The sequence below is a fragment of the Carlito syrichta genome, unplaced genomic scaffold (genome assembly GCF_000164805.1).
Source record: "Carlito syrichta isolate Samal-C Ts95f unplaced genomic scaffold, Tarsius_syrichta-2.0.1 Scaffold308670, whole genome shotgun sequence".
Lineage (NCBI taxonomy): Eukaryota > Metazoa > Chordata > Mammalia > Primates > Tarsiidae > Carlito > Carlito syrichta.
In genome coordinates, this window is record NW_007252766.1 from 664790 (window position 1) to 686738 (window position 21949).

The 21949-nt window shown below is 40.4% G+C and overlaps 1 protein-coding gene across 1 annotated transcript in view; it reads left to right on the forward strand.

Moving 5' to 3' along the window:
• Positions 1-21878, forward strand: part of LOC103268036 (alpha-1,2-mannosyltransferase ALG9) — a 37394-nt gene extending 15516 nt beyond the window's left edge. Inside the window, exons 6-11 of the mRNA XM_021716292.1 lie at positions 831-966; positions 6509-6596; positions 6769-6874; positions 15203-15325; positions 18780-18934; positions 21702-21878. Coding sequence (XP_021571967.1) covers positions 831-966; positions 6509-6596; positions 6769-6874; positions 15203-15325; positions 18780-18934; positions 21702-21854 — 761 coding nt within the window. The 3' untranslated portion in view covers positions 21855-21878. The remainder of the gene's footprint in view (positions 1-830; positions 967-6508; positions 6597-6768; positions 6875-15202; positions 15326-18779; positions 18935-21701) is intronic.
• The last annotated feature ends 71 nt before the right edge of the window (positions 21879-21949 follow it).

Consider the following 21949-nt stretch of genomic DNA (forward strand, 5'->3'; position numbering starts at 1 on the left):
CCATCCAATATCTGGCCCTTGAGGAGGTTTCCTAGAATTTCCATGGAGTACAGGTTGGGACCAGGACAGTCTTAGAAGACCATCAGAAGATAACCTTCTACAGAAAGAAATTATCAGCGATGGTGCTAAGTCTTTTGAAGTATATCTCCTGCCTAGAAATATTACCTGTGAGTGTTTCTGGGGAACTTAGAATTCTGTAGATTTTGTATGTGTGGTAAAGCCCGGGAGAGAAGTGGCATGATTAGTATTGTATAACTAGTCCATATATTGATACCTAAAAAAACAGGAGCTTTTTGTTTTTGTCTGCTTGTTTGAGTCAGTGTCTCACTCTGTCACTCAGGCTAGAGTGCAGTGACACACTCAATGGCTATTGCAGCCTTGATCTGCTTGGCTCAGGCAATCCTTCTACCTCAACCTTCCAAGTAGCTGGAACTGTAGGTGTACACCACCATACCTGGCTAATTTTTTGATTTATTGTAGAGAAAAGGTCTTGCTAAGTTGCTCAGGGTGGTCTTGAACCCCTGGGCTCAGGCAATCCTCTCGCCTCCACCTCTCAAAGTGCTGGGATTACAGGTGTGAGTCACCACACCTGGAAAAACAAGTTTTTGGTGTTAGGTTATTATAGAAGTATTATATCTTTATTGTAAAATAAGAAAATAATTGAACTTCATTTTTTTAAGGGAGTATCACTTTACTGCTAATTTCTAATATGCCAAAAGTATGTTGCTAGTTATTGACATTTTGCAAGGTAGGTACATTTTTAATAAATGATACCTAATAAATCTAAAACTCTTGTCCTCTTTCCTTTTTTCATTTCTTTACTGTTGCAGCATTCCTTCCTAGTAGCTTCTGTATGTACACTACATTGGTAGCCATGACTGGATGGTATATGGACAAAACTTCCATTGCTGTGCTGGGAGTAGCAGCTGGGGCTATCTTAGGCTGGCCCTTCAGTGCAGCTCTTGGGTAAGAAACTAACACAGTTCCTCTCTCAAGTATCACTGGGCATATAGTAAATTTTAATGTTGGATTAGCTCCATGTTGTCTGGGTAGCATCTAAAGTTATAGGAATCAGTTGGGCCTATAAAGATTCTGGAAAATGGAAGAATATTTCTCTTAGAGTTGCTGCTGCTGCTTTTCCTTTTCTTTCTCCTTCTGATTATTATTATTATTAATAGTATTTCAGTCTTGCGTCTCACTCTGTTACCTAGGCTGGAGTGCCGTGGCACAATCACAGTTCACCACAACCTCAACCTCCTGGGCTCAGATGATCCTTCCTCCTCAGCCTCCTACCTTGGCCTCCCAAAGTGCTGGGATTATAGGCGTGAGCTATCACGCCAGGCCTATTATTATTAATTCTAATAAGAATAATGACTATTAAGCATTTGCTATATATTAAGCATTACTAAATCCTTTATAAACTTTTCCCCAAAACCTTACAACAACACTCTGCAAGAGAAATACAATTACTGGTACTTTATAAATGAGAAAGTAACTCCCAGAGTTGGGTTAATTTGACGTTAAGATGCTGCCTGCTTTCTCACTCTGTAACTGATGTCTTTCCACAGCCCGTGCTGTGCCTTTGTCTAATCACCCAGGCTTGAAATCTGAATTTTTTGCAGTCCTTTTTTTCTTGCCCCCAATAGCTTTTTTCTCTAAGTTCCTTTTGTACCCTTTGTTCCCATCACTTCTATTCTAGTTTATACTGCCTTAACTTCTTCCCTGTACCGCTAGTAATTTAGAAAAATATTTTCATTTAATGTTAGAGTTACTATAGAAGTATTATATCTTTATTACTTAAAAAAGGTACCAGATTGTATGAGGTAAAAAGAATTCCTGATTTTCTTCTTTGCAAGCCCAATCCTCAAAGTTGGTCACTGCTAATAGTTTTGAATATATCTTTCCAGAAATTATTCTTGTGTGTAAATGTATACACATATACATACATACCTACATTTTTTTTTTTTTTTTTGAGTTGGAGTCTCACTCCATCACCCAGGCTGGAGTGCAGTAGAGTTCCACCTCAGCCTTCCAAGTAGCCAGCATTACAGGCGCACACTACCATGCCCTGCTAATTTTTTATTTATTGTAGAGACAAGATCACACCAAGTTGCCCGGGCTGGTCTCGAACCCGCGGGCTCAGGCAATCCACTCACCTCAGCCTCCCAAAGGCGCGGGATTACAGGCTGAGCCACCGAGCCCGGCTACTTTTATTCTTTATATTAATTAGCATTGCATTATACGGCTATCCATAATTTATTTAACAGGTGCCTTATTGGTAGACATTTGGTTTTCATTTTTTTGTGATAATGTTTCAGTGACCATTTTTTAACAGATATCTTTGTATACTCATGGAAATGTGTCTGTGGGGTAGATTTTTAGAAGGGGAATTACTGAGAGAATTAGAACTGACATTTTAATTTTTTTTAGGAGGTGGCATCTTGCTCTGTTTCCCAGGCTGGAAGCCAGTGTTGTGATCATAGCTCACTGTAGCCTCAAACTCCTGCCTCAGGAGCAAACCTCCTGCCTCAGCTTCCTAAGTAGCTGGGACTAAAGATGTACTACACTGTGCCCAGTCATCCTCAAATTATTATATTCCTCAAGATTTGATCTTAGGCCCTCTTCTGAACTTTCTATTTCTATTTAATGTCTCTCAACTGTCTTGGTGATTTCCATATCTTACTGTCTAGTCCAATCATTTCTTTTGGCTTCATTCATATATTCCTAGCTGTCTGCTAGCTAGCTCCTGAACTCATCTCCCTGCTACATCTGTTCCTTTACCTCTGTTTCTATTCCAGTAAATGGTACAACCATCTCCTCAATACTGAGCCAGAAATCTGAAGATTATGTGACTCTTTTCTCTTTCCCACATCCTCTTAATTAATGTATCTGCTGAATATCTTTGGAATCTGACCACTTTTCTTCACACCCTGTGCTCCTAGCTCACAACACAGCCTTTAGAATGATCTCTTCTCTAGACTTATCCCCTATAAATCTACTCTCCACACTCAAACTATAGTTATCTTCCTAAAATGCAAATGTGGTTTTGTCATTCTTTTAAATGCCATAATAGCTCTCTATTGCTTTGTGTCAAAAGAGTTGGCTGACTGTGGCCCATGGGCCAAATCTAGCTAGTGAAAACTAAGAAAACTTTCTACAGTTTTATTTTTATTTTTATTTTTTTGAATCAGTCTCACTCTGTTGCCCAGGCTGGAGTTCAGTGGGCCAATCACAGCTCACCACAGCCTTGAACTCCTGGGGTCAAATGATCTTCCTGCCTCAGCTTCCCAAGTAGCTGGGACTTTTTTATTTTTTATAAAGACAAGGTCTTGCTATGTTGCCCAGGCTGATCTCAAACTCCTGGGCTCAAGCAGTCCTCCCACCTTGGCCTCTCAAAGTGCTGGGATTACAGGTGTGAGCCACCATGCCTGACCAATTTTTATATTTTTAAAGGGTTGATTTTTTTTTTTTTTTTTGAGTTGGAGTCTCACTCTATTGCCCAGACTGGAGTGCAGTGGCACTCTCCCAGCCACTGCAACCTCAACCTGCTGGCTCCGGCCATCCTTCCGCCTCAGCTTTCCAAGTAGCTGAAACTACAGGTATGCACTACCACATCCAGCTAATTTTTCTTTTGATGTATTGTAGAGACGAAATCTCACCAAGTTGCCTGGGTGGGTCTCAAACCTGCAGGCTCAGGCAGTCCACTCGCCTTGGTCTCCCAAAGTGCTGGGATCACAGGCTGAGCCACCAAGCCTGGCCAAGGGTTATTTAAAAATGACACACAAGGCAGAGGTGAGAGGATTGCTTAAGCTCAGGAGTTCAAGACCAGCCTGGGAAACTTGGTGAGACCTTGTCTACAATAAATCAAGAAAAATTAACTGGGTGTGGTGGCGTGCACCTGTAGTTCCAGCTACTTGGAAGACTAAGGCAGAAAGATCGCCTGAACCCAACAGATCAAGGCTGTGGTGGCTGTGAGCGTACCACTGCACTCCAACCTGGGTGATGGAGTGAGACTCCGACTCAAAAAAAGCAAAATGACACACATATATGCACAGAGAAGGATACGCAACAGAGTCCATATATGGCCTGCAAAGCCTAAAATAGATACTGTTAGTTTCTTTAAATAAAAAGTTTGCCAACCCCTGCTCTACAGTATCCCAACTCAAAGGTAACTCACAAAGCCTTGTGTGTTCCTCCCTACTTGTACTTCTCCAGTCTCCTTTTGTCCATTCCTCCATCCCTTTCACTCTATTCTGTCTGTATTGAATTTCACTGAGTCCCCAGATACCTCAAGGTGACACATTTTGATTTGTTTTTCTTTAGTCAAGATAACTGACTTCAGGATCACAATCAGTCAATTAGCAACATACCATCATTCATTGAATACTTTGTGCTGGGCACTGCTGATATTACAGAAATTAAACAGCCATAGTTCCTGCCCTTTGAGAACCTAACATTTTACTAGGAAAGACAGACGTTGAACAAGTTATCAAAAATATGATGGCTGGCTGGGCTTAGTGGCTCAGCCTGCAATCCCACCACTTTGGGAGGCCAAGGCAAGTGGATTGCCTGAGCCCACAGGTTTGAGACCAGTCCGGGCAACTTGGCGAGACCTTGTCTCTATAATAAAAGAAAAATTAGGCAGGTGTGGTAGTGCACACCTGTTGTTCCAGCTACTTGGAAGGCAGAAGCAGAAGGATCACCGGAGACAAGCAGGTTGACGCTGGGGTGGCCATGAGTGTGCCACTGTACTCCAGCTTAGGTGACAGAGTGAGACTCCAACTCAAAAAAAAAAAAAAAAAGATGGCTTATCAAAGGAGAGATATAGGTACTATGAAAGTTTAAGTAGTTGGGAGGACAAAAAATGAAACCACAAAATGTTAATGCAAAATTTACATAATACAGTGTGGAAGTTCACGTCACAGAAGAGACGTCCCACAACAGCATAAGACATTGGCAGATACATGATAGAGGTGAGAGTGCCATGTGAATTCAAAGATGAGAGAAATTTGTTCTGCAGAGATTTTATGGAGAGGGCGAGAATGGAGCCTGTAATGGGCATTTGGTTGGATTCTGTGCAAATAGATTGGTGTGGGAGAGAGCGGCTAGAGCATGGGTAAAGACCTTGACTGGGGTGTTCTAGATTTGAAAGTCTGGATGGGAACGTAGGTGATTGTTCATGCAGCAAGAGTGGAAGCACCTACTGAGGTGATGAATGTAGTTACTTGGGGTAGATATGACAATGGTGAAGGAGTAGGAAAAAAACAATGTAGGAAGGAACACCAGGGCCTGTAATCCCAGGACTTTGGGAGACTGAGGTGAGTGGATTGAGCCCGCAGGTTCGAGACCAGCCAGGGCAACTTAGCAAGACCTCGTCTTTACAATAAATCAAAAATTAGCCATGCATGGTAGCGTGCACTTGTAGTTCCGGCTACTTGGAAGGCTGAGGTGGAAGGATTGCCGGAGCCCAGCAGGTTGATGCTGGGGTAGCTGTGAGCATGCCACTGCACTCCAGCCTGGGCGACAGAGTGAGACTCAAACTCAAAAAAAAATAAAAATAAAAATAAACAAATCAAAGAAAGGAGCGTTAGGGAAGAGACCATAAAAGAATTGGAGCCCAGGGAATCTAAAGAAGGAGGAACAGATGTTTTGTGTCCAGTACAAAGAAAGCAAAGGAAGATGAAGCTTTCAAAGAGATATTGGGTCTTGCCAAGGGGAGTACCAGTGGACCTTGGATCACAGCCTTATTAGTTTGATGCAGGGCTTTCAGTGAAATGAGGGAAACACATATATGTCACTTGCTTGAGGAATTTAAGTAAATGGAAGAAAAAAATAGTATATCCGAATTGAAGTCAAAGTTTATAGTATCACTGTATTACTAAAATCCTAGTAAAGTGTGGAAGGGGGGAAGAGATGAGTATTTTTTATTTAGCAAGGTGGATGTAGGACGATAGGGCACATTTTCTTATGATTCCACATAGATATGTGTAACATGGAGTTCATCCTGGCAGCTCAGTGTCTGTATTTCTTTCTTTCTTTCATTTTTTTTTTGAGTTAAAGTCTCACTTTGCTGCCCAGGCTGGAGTGCAGTGGCACATTCATGGCCACCCTGGCATCTACCTGCTGGGCACCAGCGATCCTTCTGCCTCAGCCTTCCAAGTAGCTGGGACTGCAGGTGTGCACTACCACCCCTGGCCAAATTTTGATTTATTGTAGAGACGCGGTCTTGCCAAAGTTGCCTGGGCTGGTCTCGAACTTGTGGGCTCAGGCAATCCACTCGTCTTGGCCTTCCAAAGTGCTGGAGTTACAGCCTGAGCCACCAAGCCTGGCCAATGTCTGTATTTCTTATACATGCATGGGATGCATAGCGCTCTGATGGGTCCTATCACATACCAGCTTCCCTCACTGTAACTGGCAGAGACATTTTGTTCTCAGTTCAGCATGAGGTATGTGTGAATCTGACCGGTCTCTGTATTTTATTTAACTCCTCTCTCTGTTTCTCTGTTAGTTTACCCATTGCCTTTGATTTGCTAGTCATGAAACACAAGTGGAAGAGTTTCTTTCATTGGTCGCTGGTGGCCCTAATACTCTTTCTGGTGAGTTTTCTTTTTTCTTGTTTTGTTCTGAAGTAACAAGAGCAACTTTGATGTGAAAATGGGAACATTAGGAGTTCATTTAAAAAAAATTCTTAGATGTATTCTAATAGCATCTAGAGACTCTTTCCAGAGCAGAACTTTCTAATTGCTTGTGTTTTCTGTCCTGCTTTAGGTGCCTGTGGTGGTCATTGACAGCTACTATTATGGGAAGTTGGTGATTGCACCACTCAACATTGTTTTGTATAATGTCTTTACTTCCCATGGACCTGATCTTTATGGTAAGGCTTTGTGAAATTTGGGAAAATGTTAGGAGTTAGCTTAAATTGCCTGAGCTTCAAAAATCTAATTTAGCTGTCTCATTTAATTAAATACAGCATTTTTTATTCTGCTGGTAATTGTCTTTTCCAGTTTGAGACTAGAATAGGGCCAGGTGCGGTGGCTCAAGCCTATAATCCCAGCACTTTGGGAGGCTGAGGCAAGAGGTTTGCCTGAGCCCGCAGGTTTGAGGCCAGCCTGGGTAACATGGTGAGACCATGTCTCTACAATAAATCAAAGAATTAGCTGGGCGTGGTATCTCGTACCTGTAGTTCTAGCTACTTGGAAGGCAGAGGCAGAAGGATCACCTCAGCCCAGCATGTTGAGACTGCAGTAAGCCAGGAGTGTGCCACTGCACTCCAGCCTGGGTGACAGAGTGAGACTCCAATTCTAAAAAAAAGAAAAAGACTAGAATGGGCTGGGTACGGTGGCTCATGTTTGTCATCCCAGCACTTTGGGAAACCAAGGCAAGAGAATTGCCCGAGCCCAGGAGCTTGAGACCAGCCTCAGCAACATGACAAGATCTCATCTCTACAATAAATAAAAGAATTAGCTGGGTGTGGTGACACACGCCTATAGTTCCAGCTACTTGGAAGGCTGAGGCAGGAAGATCGCCTCAGCCCATCAGGTTGAGGCTGCAGTAGGCCATGATGATGCCACTGCACTCCAGCCTGGGCAAGAGAGCAAGATTGACTCAAAAAAAAAAAGAATAGAATGACATTTGAATATAGCCCAGTGATGACACATAACCACTTAAGTATTTCTCCCTGGTTAATGTGATACTCAGATACAAGCTCTCTGTCCTGCTATTTTTACTCCCACTTTCAGAGTTTTGAGAACTCTGTTGGGTATGCCATGACTTTTTATGCTAAATTTCTAAAATTAAGAGTTATTTTTCCCTCTTCTTATTAGAAAATCAATATGATAATAAAAAGAAGAAAATAAAAACATAGCCCCATTATCTTCACATAGCTATTACTAATTCCTAGGAATATATTTCTCCAGACATCTTCTATAGATATATACATTGACTGTTTTTCTTTTTCTTAATGTGTATCACCTCGATATCAGGCATTAAGGGAGAAAGTTTGGAAAATCTGTAGGGAAAATATATCAAATGGGGATGGACCGGCGTCATCATAAGAGGGTGGATAGTTGATCAGCTTAGGGATGGAGAAAAACACATGAATACCTTTAGTCTGGGGCTGCATTCTTCAGTTTACACCATCTCCACTCTCCTGGGATGCCTTTCACTTAAGTAGCCAGTTTTATATTTCCCCTGAGGGCATTTCAATTAGTTATAGTTTCGGAATGATGAGCTGGAGATCTTTTGAATCAGAGCAGTCAAGTCAGTAAACATTTTATGAGAGAGACAGTTTTTGCATCAAATTAAGTATAGTTTTGTCTGCCTTAATCTTTTCAGGGTCTTAGAGCATTCTATATATGTGATTGTTCTGGGGCTCTGCCATACAAGTTAATAGTATCCCTGTCTGACTGGGTGTGGTGGCTCATACCTGTAATCCCAGCATTTTGAGAGGCCAAAACTGGAGGATTGCTTGAGTCTAGGAGTTTGAAACTAGCCTGGGCAACATGGTGAGACCTCCTCTTTCCAAAAAAAAAAAAAAATCACAAAAAATTAACCAGGCATAGTGGTACATGTCTGTAATCCTAGCTACTCAGGAGGCCGAGGCAGAAGGATCACTTGAGCCTAGGCGATCAAGGGTGCAGTGAGCTGTGATCGTGCCACTGCACGTGCCACTGCCTGGGCAACACAGTGAGACCTGACAAATACATACATACATACGTACGTAAATACATACACAAACTCTGTCTCTACCCCTTACAAATTTAAGTCTTGTCACTAGCCATGTCCCTCATTTGCCTGTACCACTTTGCCAACAGAACAAACAGATTGAAGAGATTTTAGGAAAGAGCATGAGTGAGATTGACTTGAGTGTCCTGGGATTTTGGGAATATTATCATTTTCGATGACAGTAGGTTAAAATAAGCGGTGTTTTGCTTGATGAATTGAATTCACAAACCTTATGGATAGAATAGTTGCTAAATGAAAGAACTTTAAAAAGGCTTAAATGGCTTCAAGATTTCTAATGATGTGAGAAAAAGCTCCAGTTTTAAGCTTTTGCCGCTAGATGTCTCCCTTTCACTTGGGAGGGTTGGCGTGTTTGTAATAGTGCCTTGTAGTTTACTTGTAAAATTTTATTTGATTCCACAAGACGGTAAAAGCTCTTAGATCCAGATTGCATGGTAGAAATGGGTTTACGTGGAGTCTGTTGGAAACGTAATATCCATTCTGCTTGGGTGAATAAATTGAGTGAATTTGTGTTAATTTTGAAAAATTCACTTCTTCACCTTCATAATGGGTTATTATATATTAATATTCTCACTGCTTATTTTATAAAAGTTTTGTGAGAGAATATGAAAGTGACAGATTTTTTTTTGTATCCCTCTAGATTGATGAGGCATGTAAATAGAGAAAAAACCAGACTGGTAGGGAAAGTAGGAAAGAATAAATTTTTTTGAGTTGGAATCTCACTCTGTCGCCTGGGCTGAAGTGCAGTAGCACAATCACGGCTACCGCAGCCTTGACCTGCTGGGCTCAGGCAGTCTTCCTGCCTCAGCCTCCCAAATAGCTGGGACCTCAGGTATGTGCCACCATACCCAGCTAATTTTTTGATTTATTGTAGAGTTGAGGTCTTGCCATATTGCCCAGGCTGGTCTCAGGCAATCCTCTTGCCTCAGCCTCCCAAAGTGCTGAGATTACAAGCATGATCCACTGTGCCTGGCCTAAATTCTGATTTTGGTTTATGCTTCTGGTTTAACAGTGGGTTGGTTAGGGACCTCTGTGGTAGGTTTTTGGATCCAGGACAGCAGTGGCCAGTCTCTCCTTGTACATTGGCATTTGCTGTTCATTTTGGTCGGTGTTTTACTGGGAATAAGGCCTTGGGAACTTCTTTCTGTCTACTTTGATGAACCTGGGACCACTTCAGTTCAGATTTTGCTATTTTGGATGGACAGGAACTCATCACTTGCTTAGCAGTGGCAAAAACTTTGTTGGAACAGAGAGAACTCTCACACCAGCCACGAACAGAACTGATGAAGGGCTGCAGTCAGTCAGACCGTAGGGAATTGCTTCTTGATGGTAGAATTTTTGTGTTTTTAACCTCATCTTTGAACATGACAAAAATTTTTGTCCCAATTTTCTTTCTTTTAAAGAATGTTAACTCCTTTTCGCTTTAGCAGGCCTGCAGATAAAATACATCTTCCATCTTAGGAAGGAATTCCTTGTATATTCCAAACTTATAGTAAAAGTTTGTCAGAGAGAGTGAGTTAATTCTGCAGTGTCCATCAGGTTGTGTTAGAGCTTTGTTTACTACTGTGCCCCAGAACTACTTTGGTTAGACCTGGTGTGGTGCTGGCATGGGATTTTCTTGTTACCAAAAAAGAGTAATAGATGTAAAATACTTTTTAAACCCAAAAGTACTTTTTAATTTTCAGCTGATTTTATTATAATTGGTGAGTTCTACTCCGTAAATGTGAAAGAGTTATCTTTTAATAGGTGCTATAAAATTGTCCAACAGTAAAACGCCATGTCTTTTATCTTAGAAAGTCCAGATGTTTCACTTTACTTACACGTTTGGCACTATTTTGGCTGTTTTACAAGAATCTCCTGCCCAGGTGCCTTGTTAGCTATGGTAGGCACATGGTTTCTTATCTGAAAATTAAAAATGCACTGTGCAGATAGTTTTTACATACATCTCTTGGTACTGTTTCTGATAGTATATTCTCATAGGAACATAGTAATTCTGTAAATATGTCTTGAATGAATGGACAAATGGATTTCAGTTAAAAAAATATTGAATAAATTGCTTTTGAGTGCTTACCATGTGTCCTCATAGAACTTGCTGTAAAATAAGGCTGCAGACACACAGATAAGTGCAAGACAGTTATGTGTCACAGTGGAAAGATAGGGAATCATGGGAGCAAGTTCCTCTGGTGGTTTCAGGAAAGATGTGCTTCTTGAGCTGAGCCTAGAAGGAAGAGTAGGAATGTCCCTGGTAGAGTGCATTTTAGACAAATGAAATGTCAAGCATCAGGATTGCTGAGGTAAAAAGATCAAATATTGAGTTCCTTTTTTTTTGTTTCTTTAGAGATAGGATCTCGCTCTGTCACTCAGGCTGGAGTGTAGTGGTGTGATCATAGCTTATTGCGACCTCAAACTCCTGGGCTCAAGTGATCCTCCTGGCCTCAGCCTCCCACATAACTGAGACTCCAGTTGCATGCCACCACATTTTAAAAAAATTGTAGACATGGAGTCTCACTGTGTTACCTAGGCTGGTTTCAAACTCCTGACTCAAGCAGTCCTCCTGCTTCAGCCTCCCAAAGTTTGGGAATTATAATTGCAAGCCACAGCACTCAGCCGAATATTGAGTTCTTTTTAAAAACTTCTGTTTACAGCATTGGTTGAATTTTAGGTAGAAATTATTCAGGCATGAGCAATTAACTTCAGTCTCTCCATTGTGATTGTAATCATATAAATATCTACCCTCTTTATTGTTCTTGGCTTTCTTTTTTCTTTTTTTCTTTTTTTTTGAGTTGGAGTCTCACTCTGTTGCCCAGGCTGGAGTGCAGTGGCATGCTGACAACCATAGCAACCTTGACCTGCTGGATTCAGGCAGTTCTTCCACCTCAGCCTTTCAGTTAGCTGGAACCACAGACATGTGCCATCATGCCTGGCTAATTTTTCTTGATTTATTGTAGAGACAAAGTCTCGCCAAGTTGCTCAGGCTGGTCTCGAATCCCTGGGCTCAGGCAATCTTCTTGCCTCGGCCTCCCAAAGTGCTGGGATTACAGACTTGAGCCACTGCACCCAGCCTTGTTCTTGCCTTTCAAAGGGACCTTTCTACATGTTTTTGGCTAGATAACATATATTAATGACACATTCCAGACCTGAGCTGACTCCTTTCTTTTGAAGTCAGGGGAAACAAAAGGAGTACTTTTTCACTGATACTAACTACAGTAGCTGCTGTTTATTGAATGCCTATTATATGCCAGAAATTCTACACATACATTCTTCTTCCTCTCACAAAAACTCTGTGAGATAGGCAATCTTTATTCCCAGATGGGTATACTGAGGTTGAGACAATGAGGAACTTGCCACACAGTGAAGCATCAGAAATGGAGTCAGAGTCCAGAGTTGTTTGACTTAAAGCCTGTGTTCTTTAAGCTAAGACAAACCCTTAGCAAAACACTGGAGTTTGGCTGCCGAGACTCTGACAGAGAGTAAGCTTGCAGAAACAGAGAATAGTAGGAGGTAGACCTGATCTATGGAACAGGTGGGAATTTGCACCTCTGAAGGTTTGTGTATTTTGACTTTGAGGGTGATCAAGAGTCCCTGAAGAGCTTGGGTGGTAGAGTGGATGCATACTGCAGGTTCTTTTTCACATGGGAGCACTGCACTTTTTTTGGAAGAAAGGAGTGTTTGGACAAGGTGAAGAATACTTGGCACTTAGGAAATTTAGAGTAGTGTAGACTAAAATTGCGAAGTCATAGGTAAAACATTATGGGGTCAAAGATGAAGAGGAGAAATTTGGTATGGCAGAAGAGAAAGGGACTGGTCTCAGCACTGATTTTGCCTCTTGTGACATTTCAAGTTCTCGGTTGTTGACGTACATGGGCATTTTTGTTTGGTGAGTGTACGAATGGTGTTCTTTGAGAGGAGCACACAGGCCTGGAGAAGGCATAGGAGGACACTGATAGGAAACATTCTTCCCTCAGAAAGAACAGTGAGTCAACTCAGAATACCTCTTTGCAGCTTAGACCGGGATCCCATTGCCTGTTAATGTGTTTTGTCAATGCCTGTCAGATCGCTGGGTGGAAAGCTTCAGAAGGTGAAGGTGAATGCCCTCTGTGGGAAGGCCTACGGGTTTCCATTCTTGCAGCAGCAGAGGAAAAAGCCCCAGTGGGGTCTTATGAGCCCTACTTACAGCTGACTGCCAGCCAGAATTGTTCTAGAGCCTTCACTCTTTTATTAATAGTTTCTGTTGAAACTATTAATAGTGGCTTTTCCCTCTTGGTGGTCCACATTTAACATCTATAAGGATAACTTACTATAATTTAGTTCCTTCAGTTCTATAAAATTATAGTTCTGTAAAATGGTTCCCCTTCATTCAATCTATGGAACAGTAAACATTATCCCTTCATTTAGCCTCTTTGAAAACTGCCTTTAGCTCATTTGAATGAAAGGAATGGAGGAACTTTTCCATAGGGAGGAAGATGGTGAGTCATGCTCTGCGGAGATCCTGCTGCCAGCTCACATTCACCTAACATCTCACTCCAGTTCAACACTTAGCTTGTCATTCTGATGGGGTTTTTCTGCATAGCTTAGCTTTGATGCATTCTGAGCAGCAGCGTTGAGTGTCTCCTCGGAAAGAGATGAAAGTTTATGCCCTTTCTTTCCTAAGGCAGGTGACTCTGGCTAACTGAACTCACTCTTTTTGTTCCCTTTTGCCCTTACTTGTAAAACCATTGTCACTTGAACCTTCTTCACTCTTGGCTTATCACCTAGTTTTTGCCCCATCCCTCAGGGAAATAGCAGTCTTATGAAATCTTCATAGCTAAGCTGAGAACTTGATTTATGAATTTCTAATACAAAAAAATAAGTGAGCTTACTAACTTAATACGTTTGTTTCTGCATCTTAGAGTACACTATACCTGGTAAAGGGATAGCTCTAACAACAGGGTATAGTAAATTGTGTTAGAGACAAATGTTTCTGGAAATGAAAGAACTTCCCTGAAAAAACAGTCTGTGTTTGCAAATATCAAAGAGACAAGAGGCTTTTGTCTATTGATGCTTTATGTCATAATAGATAATGCAAAGGATGACCTCTTTCTTTCTGGCCACTCTGTGGTTCTTCTTTGGTCTCAGATTTCCAGAACTTGTTTAAGGAAAAAGGTGGATCAGAAGTTGATGGCACACCACCACACTGGTGGTCAGGAGAGGATTGTGTGAAAGCTTGCTCTCTGGAAACTGGATCCTAAAGGACTCAGTTTAGGAAATATGTTGTTAAATATTAATTAAAATCCAGAGAAGACATGTATTTCTGTTTTGAAGATAAAAACCATCCATTAATTTTCTCTAACCCAAATGTTTACTGGTAAATAATACAAGATTAAAATGTCCCTAATGAACATTTATCCCATTGGCCTGGGATAGGACCTTTGTTCATGAACAAACTCAATCGTTGTATTTAGACAGGAAGGACTGAACTGCCCCCAAAGGTGATACAGTTGAACTTCAACCCTTGCTTAGTGTAACCACCCATCCTCTTCTCCCCTAAATGTTTCTAGCATTATGGGTTTGGTTTCTAATTTTATTTTGCTGTGCAAGCTGCATGAATGTCAGGTGTTTCTGACTATTCCTCTGCCTTCTGATTACCCTTTTAAGCAATGCTGATTGCAGGAAATTGCCGTGGTGCAAGGTGGGTGTCACATCACACAGTGATTAAAACCCGCATGTGTCATTCACTGCCTGATTGAAGTAATCATACAGAAGGGAAAAGCAGCCCTTGCTAAATGTGCAAAAGGGGGCTGTTTCTCATCATTTGGGTTTAAGGATTTTGAGTTAAAGAATTAAAACCAGTACTAGTGAGGCTCATGTTTTTAGTCATTTTGCTTCATTTTGAGTCCTCAAAGCTTTGGAGCAGGGCCTGGGGCTCTGAACATGATCCTAAGAAAAATCAGTTGTTGCTTTTTTCCAAACACACGGTGCCCTGTGAACATGATGTTAAAATAGTGGTTGAGCATATCAAGGGAAAAGAAGCTAGATTGTAAATGGGACAACAGTGAAAACAAAATAAGAGGCCTGAATGGCTGAAACTAAGTTCTTTCCTCTGGTCTGCAGAATGTGAGAATAAATTAAAAATTAAAATAGCGTTTTTATGATTTTAGCTCTATGTGGCGCTAAAGCTATTTAAATTATCTGATAGTTTTGAAAAAGCATTATTCCATTTGAGCACAGCAATTTGGGCTGGATATGGGAGTCAGTATAGAAAATACAGCTAACTATTTGAAACTCAATTTCTCTCTAAATCTTCATGACCAATCCCATTCTTTTCCCATCTTCTGCTTTTGTGCTTCCTGTGTGTGGTTTAGCATGGGAAGAGTGGGCTGTGGCATTGGATCATCAGTGTTACGGAGCACATTATGCATTTAGCACTGTAAAAGGTGTTGAAACTTCCACTAATGATTTCTCACCTCTTTGTCTCCCTCAGGTACAGAACCCTGGTATTTCTACTTAGTTAATGGATTTCTGAATTTCAATGTAGCCTTTGCTTTGGCCCTCTTGGTCTTACCACTGACTTCTCTAATGGAATACCTGCTGCAGAGATTTCATGGTGAGTGGCATGGTAGGAAAGAGCAACTGACAATGTATTCCAAGAAATGAGAAGACTCCTACTTACTTTAGTCTCCATTTTCCTCCTATAGAAATGGTTGGCTTGTTGAATTTTCAGTCTTGATTTGTTGATTATTTGAACCTGTGTGAATATGTGGTTAATTGTTGCACATATTCAAGTGAGGAAGTCAGTATCATTAGCACAGTCACCCAGGGAGGCAAAAACATTTATAAAATCTCAGAAGATAACAAGCCTATTTGATCCTTCTGTATTTTAAAGAAGTGTGTGTTAAACGGGTAGATTGCTTAAGATCCATGCTAAGGCTGGGTGCAGTGGCTCACACCTGTAATCCAGCATTTTGAGAAGCAGAGGTGAGAGTATTGCCTGAGCCTACTGGTTAGAGACCAACCTGGGCAACATGGCAAGACCTCATCTCTACAATAAATCCAAAAAAATTTAGCTGGGTGTTGTGGCGCATGCCTGTGGTTCCAGCTACTTGGGAGACTGAAGTGAAAGGATCACCTGAGCCCAGCAGGTTGAGGCTGAGGTTGCCATGAGGGTGCCACTGCACTCCAGCCTGGGCGATAGAGTGAGAGTCTGACTAAAAAAAAAAAAAGTCCATGCTTGAAGCAAACCTTTGGAAAGGTACTTCAACCAAAAACTTAAAACTGAACTATATAGGACTTCCCCAAATTGGATACTGAAGTAAGAGAAGCTTTGGGTTTCTTCAGAAGCATGATGCTTCTCTTTGTTCTGTTTTGTTTCTGTATTTACCCTGTTGTGGAAAGTCTGGCTTGTCATTTATTTTGCTTGCTCTTACTCTGTGTTGTACGGCTGGTGTTTTCAAGTTGTGGTGGCCTTGGATATCCAGTGCCTATTGTTTCTTTTATGGGAGGCAGATTTGAACAGAAATTCATATGAGGTTTGGAAAGGGATTTAGTTCCAAACTTGTCTGATTTGGAAGCCATATGATTAGTTTCCCCATTCCACCTCCATTCTGCTTTTCTACTATTGATAGTTTATGATCAGTTCACTGAGTTATAAGAATATTAGAGCAGCTTTCAGAGTCACTTTTGTGTTAGGACTTTTGTAACATAACCATAATGCCATTATCCTAACAAATTTTCTATAATTCCTTAATATCATTTAATATCCAGTTGATATTCAGATTTCCTACATTGTCTGAAAAATAGCCCTTTATAGTTAGTTTAAAGCAGATTCTAGCCAGATGTAGTGGCTCATACCTGTAATCCCAGCATCTTGGGAGGCCAGGGCAGGAGGATTGCTTGGACCCAAGAGTTTAAAACTGGCTTAGGCAATGTATTGAAACTCTGTCTCTACAAAAAAAAAAAAAAAGTTAGCCAAGTGCGGTGGCACACACCTGTAGTCCCAGATACTTGGGAGACTGAGGCGGAAGGATTGTTTAAGTTCAGAAGGTCAAGACTATAGTGAGCTGTGATTGTGCCACTGCACTCCAGCCTGGGCGACAGAGTGCAACCCTGACTCAAATAAATAAATAAATAAACAAATTAATAAAGCAGAATCTAAACAAGGGTCACATACCGAATTTGGTGTTGTTCCTTAGGCTTTTAAAGAAGACCCCTGTCTTACTTTTGTTCTCCTAAAGATTTCTTTAAAGAAACCAGGCCATTCATCTTGCACAATGTTCCACATTTTTGATTCAGCTGTTTGCTCCTTGGAGGTGTTAACTTGTTCTTTTATCCCTTCTACTTCTTCAGGATCACTTTTTCTCTTTTTGAAAAGTAACTATTTTTCTGACTATAAAAATAATTTATACCAACCAGGCCAGAGGCATGTGCCTGCAGTCCCAGCTCCTCAGGATGCTGAGGCAGGAGGATAGCTTGAGCTTGAGACCAGGAGTTCAAGACCAGCCTGGGCAATATAGCAACACCTTCTCTTTCTTTCAGATAATAATAATAGTATTAATATTAATAATTTATGCTTGTGGAAAATTTAGAAATGCTTGTGATGTAAGTAAAAAATAACTAGAATATTAAGCTGTTCTCTACAGTGTGGAATAATTTTATGGTACAAAGTAATACTGGTTTAAAATGTTTAATCTACACTCATATCTACCTAGTCAGAAAATGAGTGCTTTCTATTTTTATGTGTAGTTTAGAAATGGAAAATTTTTTTTAACAGAAAAAAATGCAAAACTATAAAGAAGCAGAATAGAAATTATCTGTGATCCCATCAAGCCCAGTTCTGGTTGTGATTTTATATATTGTATGAAGGACATTTCAAAATTTTTGGCCACATTTTAAAATAAATCATTTGTTAGCATATAAGGTATAGAAGAGAAAGAGACTGTTTTCTTATAGACAATACAAACATTTTTCTTCTAATAAAAAAATTTGTACCACAAGGAACAGTATAAAGTCCTAAATTATAACCTAAAATCTCATGATAAAATCTTAGAGCAAGAATTTTTAAAAATAGCCTTGTTGTTACAGTTCAATACTTTTTGTCTCTAAAGAATTTCTTCAGTGAATACAGATAACTTAGGAACGGGAAATTAGGTATTGCTAAATTGTATCTTAAATGATATTCCTGATCTTCTAAACTTTCTTACCATAGACATAATGAACACCAGGGAGCGCCGTCTGCCTACCCCTTGCCAGAGTTTGCTCTGCTCATTATCACTAATATAAACGCAGTAGGCGATGCCTTCACTGTGGGCTGCAGGCTTATCACTCTGTGCTGGTGTACCTAACCACAGGCACTCTCCAGCAGATTCCTGGGTCTTAGTGCTCATTACATTTCTTTAATTCTTTCACATGCTTTATGTACATTTTGGTCCCAATTTTGGGATCCAGTGTCGATGGGTATTGCAGAAGAGGAGAGAAAACTTAATCAGTATAGTTCCTTTAAGAGCATTTTAATGTTTGCTTTGAAACACTTTCTGTCATTTGTGGCTTAATGAAAACCAGTAATGTGTTTGAGAATCCACAGGTTTTTTTCCTTTGACCTATAACTGTTTTAACAGACTGATTGGTGTATAGATAAGAGGATTAATGAATTAAGTAGAACATAGGAATGAAAACCCAATAAAGTCTGTGTTTTGCTTTTGATTGATCTCAGGAACCCTTAGTCTTAGTAGCAGGACTTGCTAGAGGAAGATGGTTTTTTTCCCCCTCATCCAGTAGAATTTATCCAGTTCTATTACCCACTAACCTGACGATCATTTGTGTTCCAGCTAAATCCAATTTTGTGCCTCCCTTAGATTTTAGGTCTCTTGGGAGAGCAAGGAGTATATTCCTCTTTTGGCTTGATGCCTTTATCACACTGAAAAAAGTATAAATATAAGAGTTGAAACATTTTATGGAATGTCCTAGGGCATACACTCCCAAATTTGAGATCAGTATGACTTTGAGACAAATATGTTGATTTGTTCTACTATGTTGAAAGGTGGATATTTTTCTATGTCTTGCAGTTCAGAATTTAGGCCACCCATATTGGCTTACCTTGGCTCCAATGTATACTTGGTTTATAATTTTCTTCATCCAGCCTCACAAAGAAGAGAGATTTCTTTTCCCTGTATATCCACTTATATGTCTCTGTGGCGCTGTGGCTCTTTCTGCACTTCAGGTGAGTTTCAGGGAAAAATGTATCTGCTTTATTCTGTTCCACTTATTAAAGAGTTGCCCACAAAACTTAAACACAAATTGTAGAATGCTACCACCTAAGATATATCCATCACATTAAACCTGATGCAGATCCTATATTAAAGCTTTATGTATTGGTTACTTAGCTGTTCATCATACTCTTATTTGCTAATGACATGTTTACAGTGTTAATTTTCCTTTGTTGCTAGTAAGAATCTAATGACAGAGTTCCATTCTGTAGCAGAGCTAATGAAATGTGTGCTCTTTAACTACTAGATCAGAATAAAACTTGCTCAAGAGTTTGGGATTACATCAGGCAGTCAGTGACATGGGATACTTTGTAATCCTGGTTTAAAACCTGTCCGGGTCGATTTCCTGGCAGAGCTTATTTTAAGTTTGAATATCTCTGTACTTACGGCCTCAGTAGCCTCATAACCCTTTCTTGCCTTCTGCTACCATTTGCAGTCGGCAGAAAGAAATAATTAGGGTGATAGGTTTTTTCCTCAACAGATTTATTGAGATGTAATTCACAAACCTTACTTCACATATTTAAAGGGTATAATTCAGTGGTCTTTTGTACATTCACAGATATGTGCAACCATCACCACAGTCAATTTTAAAACATTTTCATCACCTCGCAACCCCTGCATGCTTTAGCTATTATCCCTCTCGTTCTTTTTCCCATATCTCCCCAGCCCTAAGTGACTACTAGTCTGCTTTCTGGCTCTATAGATCTACCTATTCAAGATTTATCACTCTGTCACCCAGACTAGAGTGCAGTGGCATGCTCCTGGCCACCGTAGCCTCGCCCTGCTGGGCTCTAGCAATCCTTCCGCCTCAGCCTTCCAAGTAGCCGGAACTACAGGTGCACGCTACTATGCCTGGCAAATTTTTGATGTATTGTAGAGATGAGGTCTCGCCAAGTTGCCTGGCGGATGTCGCACCCGCAGGCTCAGGCAATCCACTCGCCTCAGCCTCCCAAAGTGCTGGGATTATAGGCTGAGCCACTGACCCCGGCCTGGGTGATAGTTTTAAAAATAATTTTGATTATAAAAGTAATTGAACCTCATTGCAGATAACTTAGAAAATGGTAAAAGTATTCCCAATACCTTACAAAAAACACCTTCCAGCATTTTTATATATCATGATCAAGGTTTATTACGGTTGTAATAATAAGTGTACATATGACTTTCTATTCCTTTTAATTTAATATCATATTATAGCATTCTCTATGTTGCCATATCTATACTAATCATTTTAGTGCGGTATAATATGTTGAATTGGATGTAATATATAACATTATTAAATACTAGACAAAATATATTGACTTGTCATTTATAATGCAATGCTTAGATATAATTCATGTTAGAATTTAGGTTGCTCATTTATTCAATATTATAACTACTGCTAAAGATAAATATTTTCATTTGGATTGTTTGCATTCCCCAAAATATGAAAAGGATTCAGACAGATTTATGACATTTGTTACATATTGCAAAATTGCTTTCCAAAAGTAGTTTCCTTGAAAGGAGGGAAGGAAAGAAATCTGAGAAGAAGGTGCCTGAAGACAGCAGGCTTCACGCATGTGTGTTTATATTATAATAATCATCTAGTTTATAAAGTGGTTTAGCAGATAATTAGCAGCACTTTCCTCGTGTTCTGTGAGGGGTTTCTTTTTTCTTCTTACTTGGTCATGAGACCTTTTTTTGATATGAAAACTTGTCATCCAGGAAAGTAAAGATTAATACTCATTATATCAAAATCAAATAGAAATATTTCATATAAATAAAACCATCAAAAAGTTGTAGTTTAAATATTAAAAAAAATAACTTATTAGGACTCTAAATGCTAGCAAAATATCCAGATAATTTTCCTATGAAGCTAAGGAGATTTCATTCTTGGCAAGCCCTCTGATGGCCCAGACTACACTGTTTTAATGGAGTTGATTTTTATCTTTTAATTTTTATTTATTATTTATTTTTGAGGTAGAGTCTCACCCTGTTGCCCAGGCTGGAGTGCAGTGGCACGATCACAGTTTACCACAGCCTTGGACTCCTGGGCTCAGCTGATCCTTCCACCTCAGCCTCAAGTAACTGAGACTGTAGGCGTGTACCACCACGCCTGGCTGATTCTTTTGATTTGTTGTAGAGATAAGGTCTGGCCATGCTGCTGAGGTTGGTCTCAAACTCCTGGGCTCAGGTGATCCTCTTGCCTTTGCCTCCTGAAGTGCTGGGATTATAGACATGAGCCATGGCACACAGTGGCTTTTATTTTTGAATTTGGAGTATTTCACTAAGTGTTTGCAAATGCTTAGACCCTTCATAGAAGCTTTTTTCCAGCTTCCTCACTTTTTAAAAAAAATTTAAATTAAAAATTTTTTTGAGTTGGAGCACTTGTTGCTCAGGCTGGAATGCAGTGGCATGCTTACGGCCACCCCAGCATCGACCTGCTGGGCTCAGGCGCTCCTTCGCCTCAGCCTTCCAAGTAGCTGGAACTACAGACGCACACCACTATGCCCAACTCATTTTTTGATTTATCATAGATATGAGGTCTCACCAGGTTGTCCAGGCTGGTCTTGAACCCCTGTACTCTGGCAGTCCTCTCACCTCGGCCTCCCAAAGTTCTGGGATTATAGACTTGAGCTACTGTACCTGGCCTACTTCCTCACTCTTTATGTTACTGTGATACTTTATGATTATGTATATTCTGCAAGGTATATCTCATATCGATATGGTTTTCTTTCCTTCTAGAAATGTTACCACTTTGTGTTTCAACGATACCGCCTGGAGCACTATACTGTGACATCGAATTGGCTGGCATTAGGAACGGTCTTCCTGTTTGGGCTTTTATCATTCTCTCGCTCTGTGGCACTGTTCCGAGGTAGACGTCTGGGAATATCTTAACCCACACTGATGAGGCACTTCACCTTAGGTTCCATGTGCATAATCATTTAATCCATGTTTGGTTTTGGCTAGGAAGAGGCCTTTTCTAAAATGAG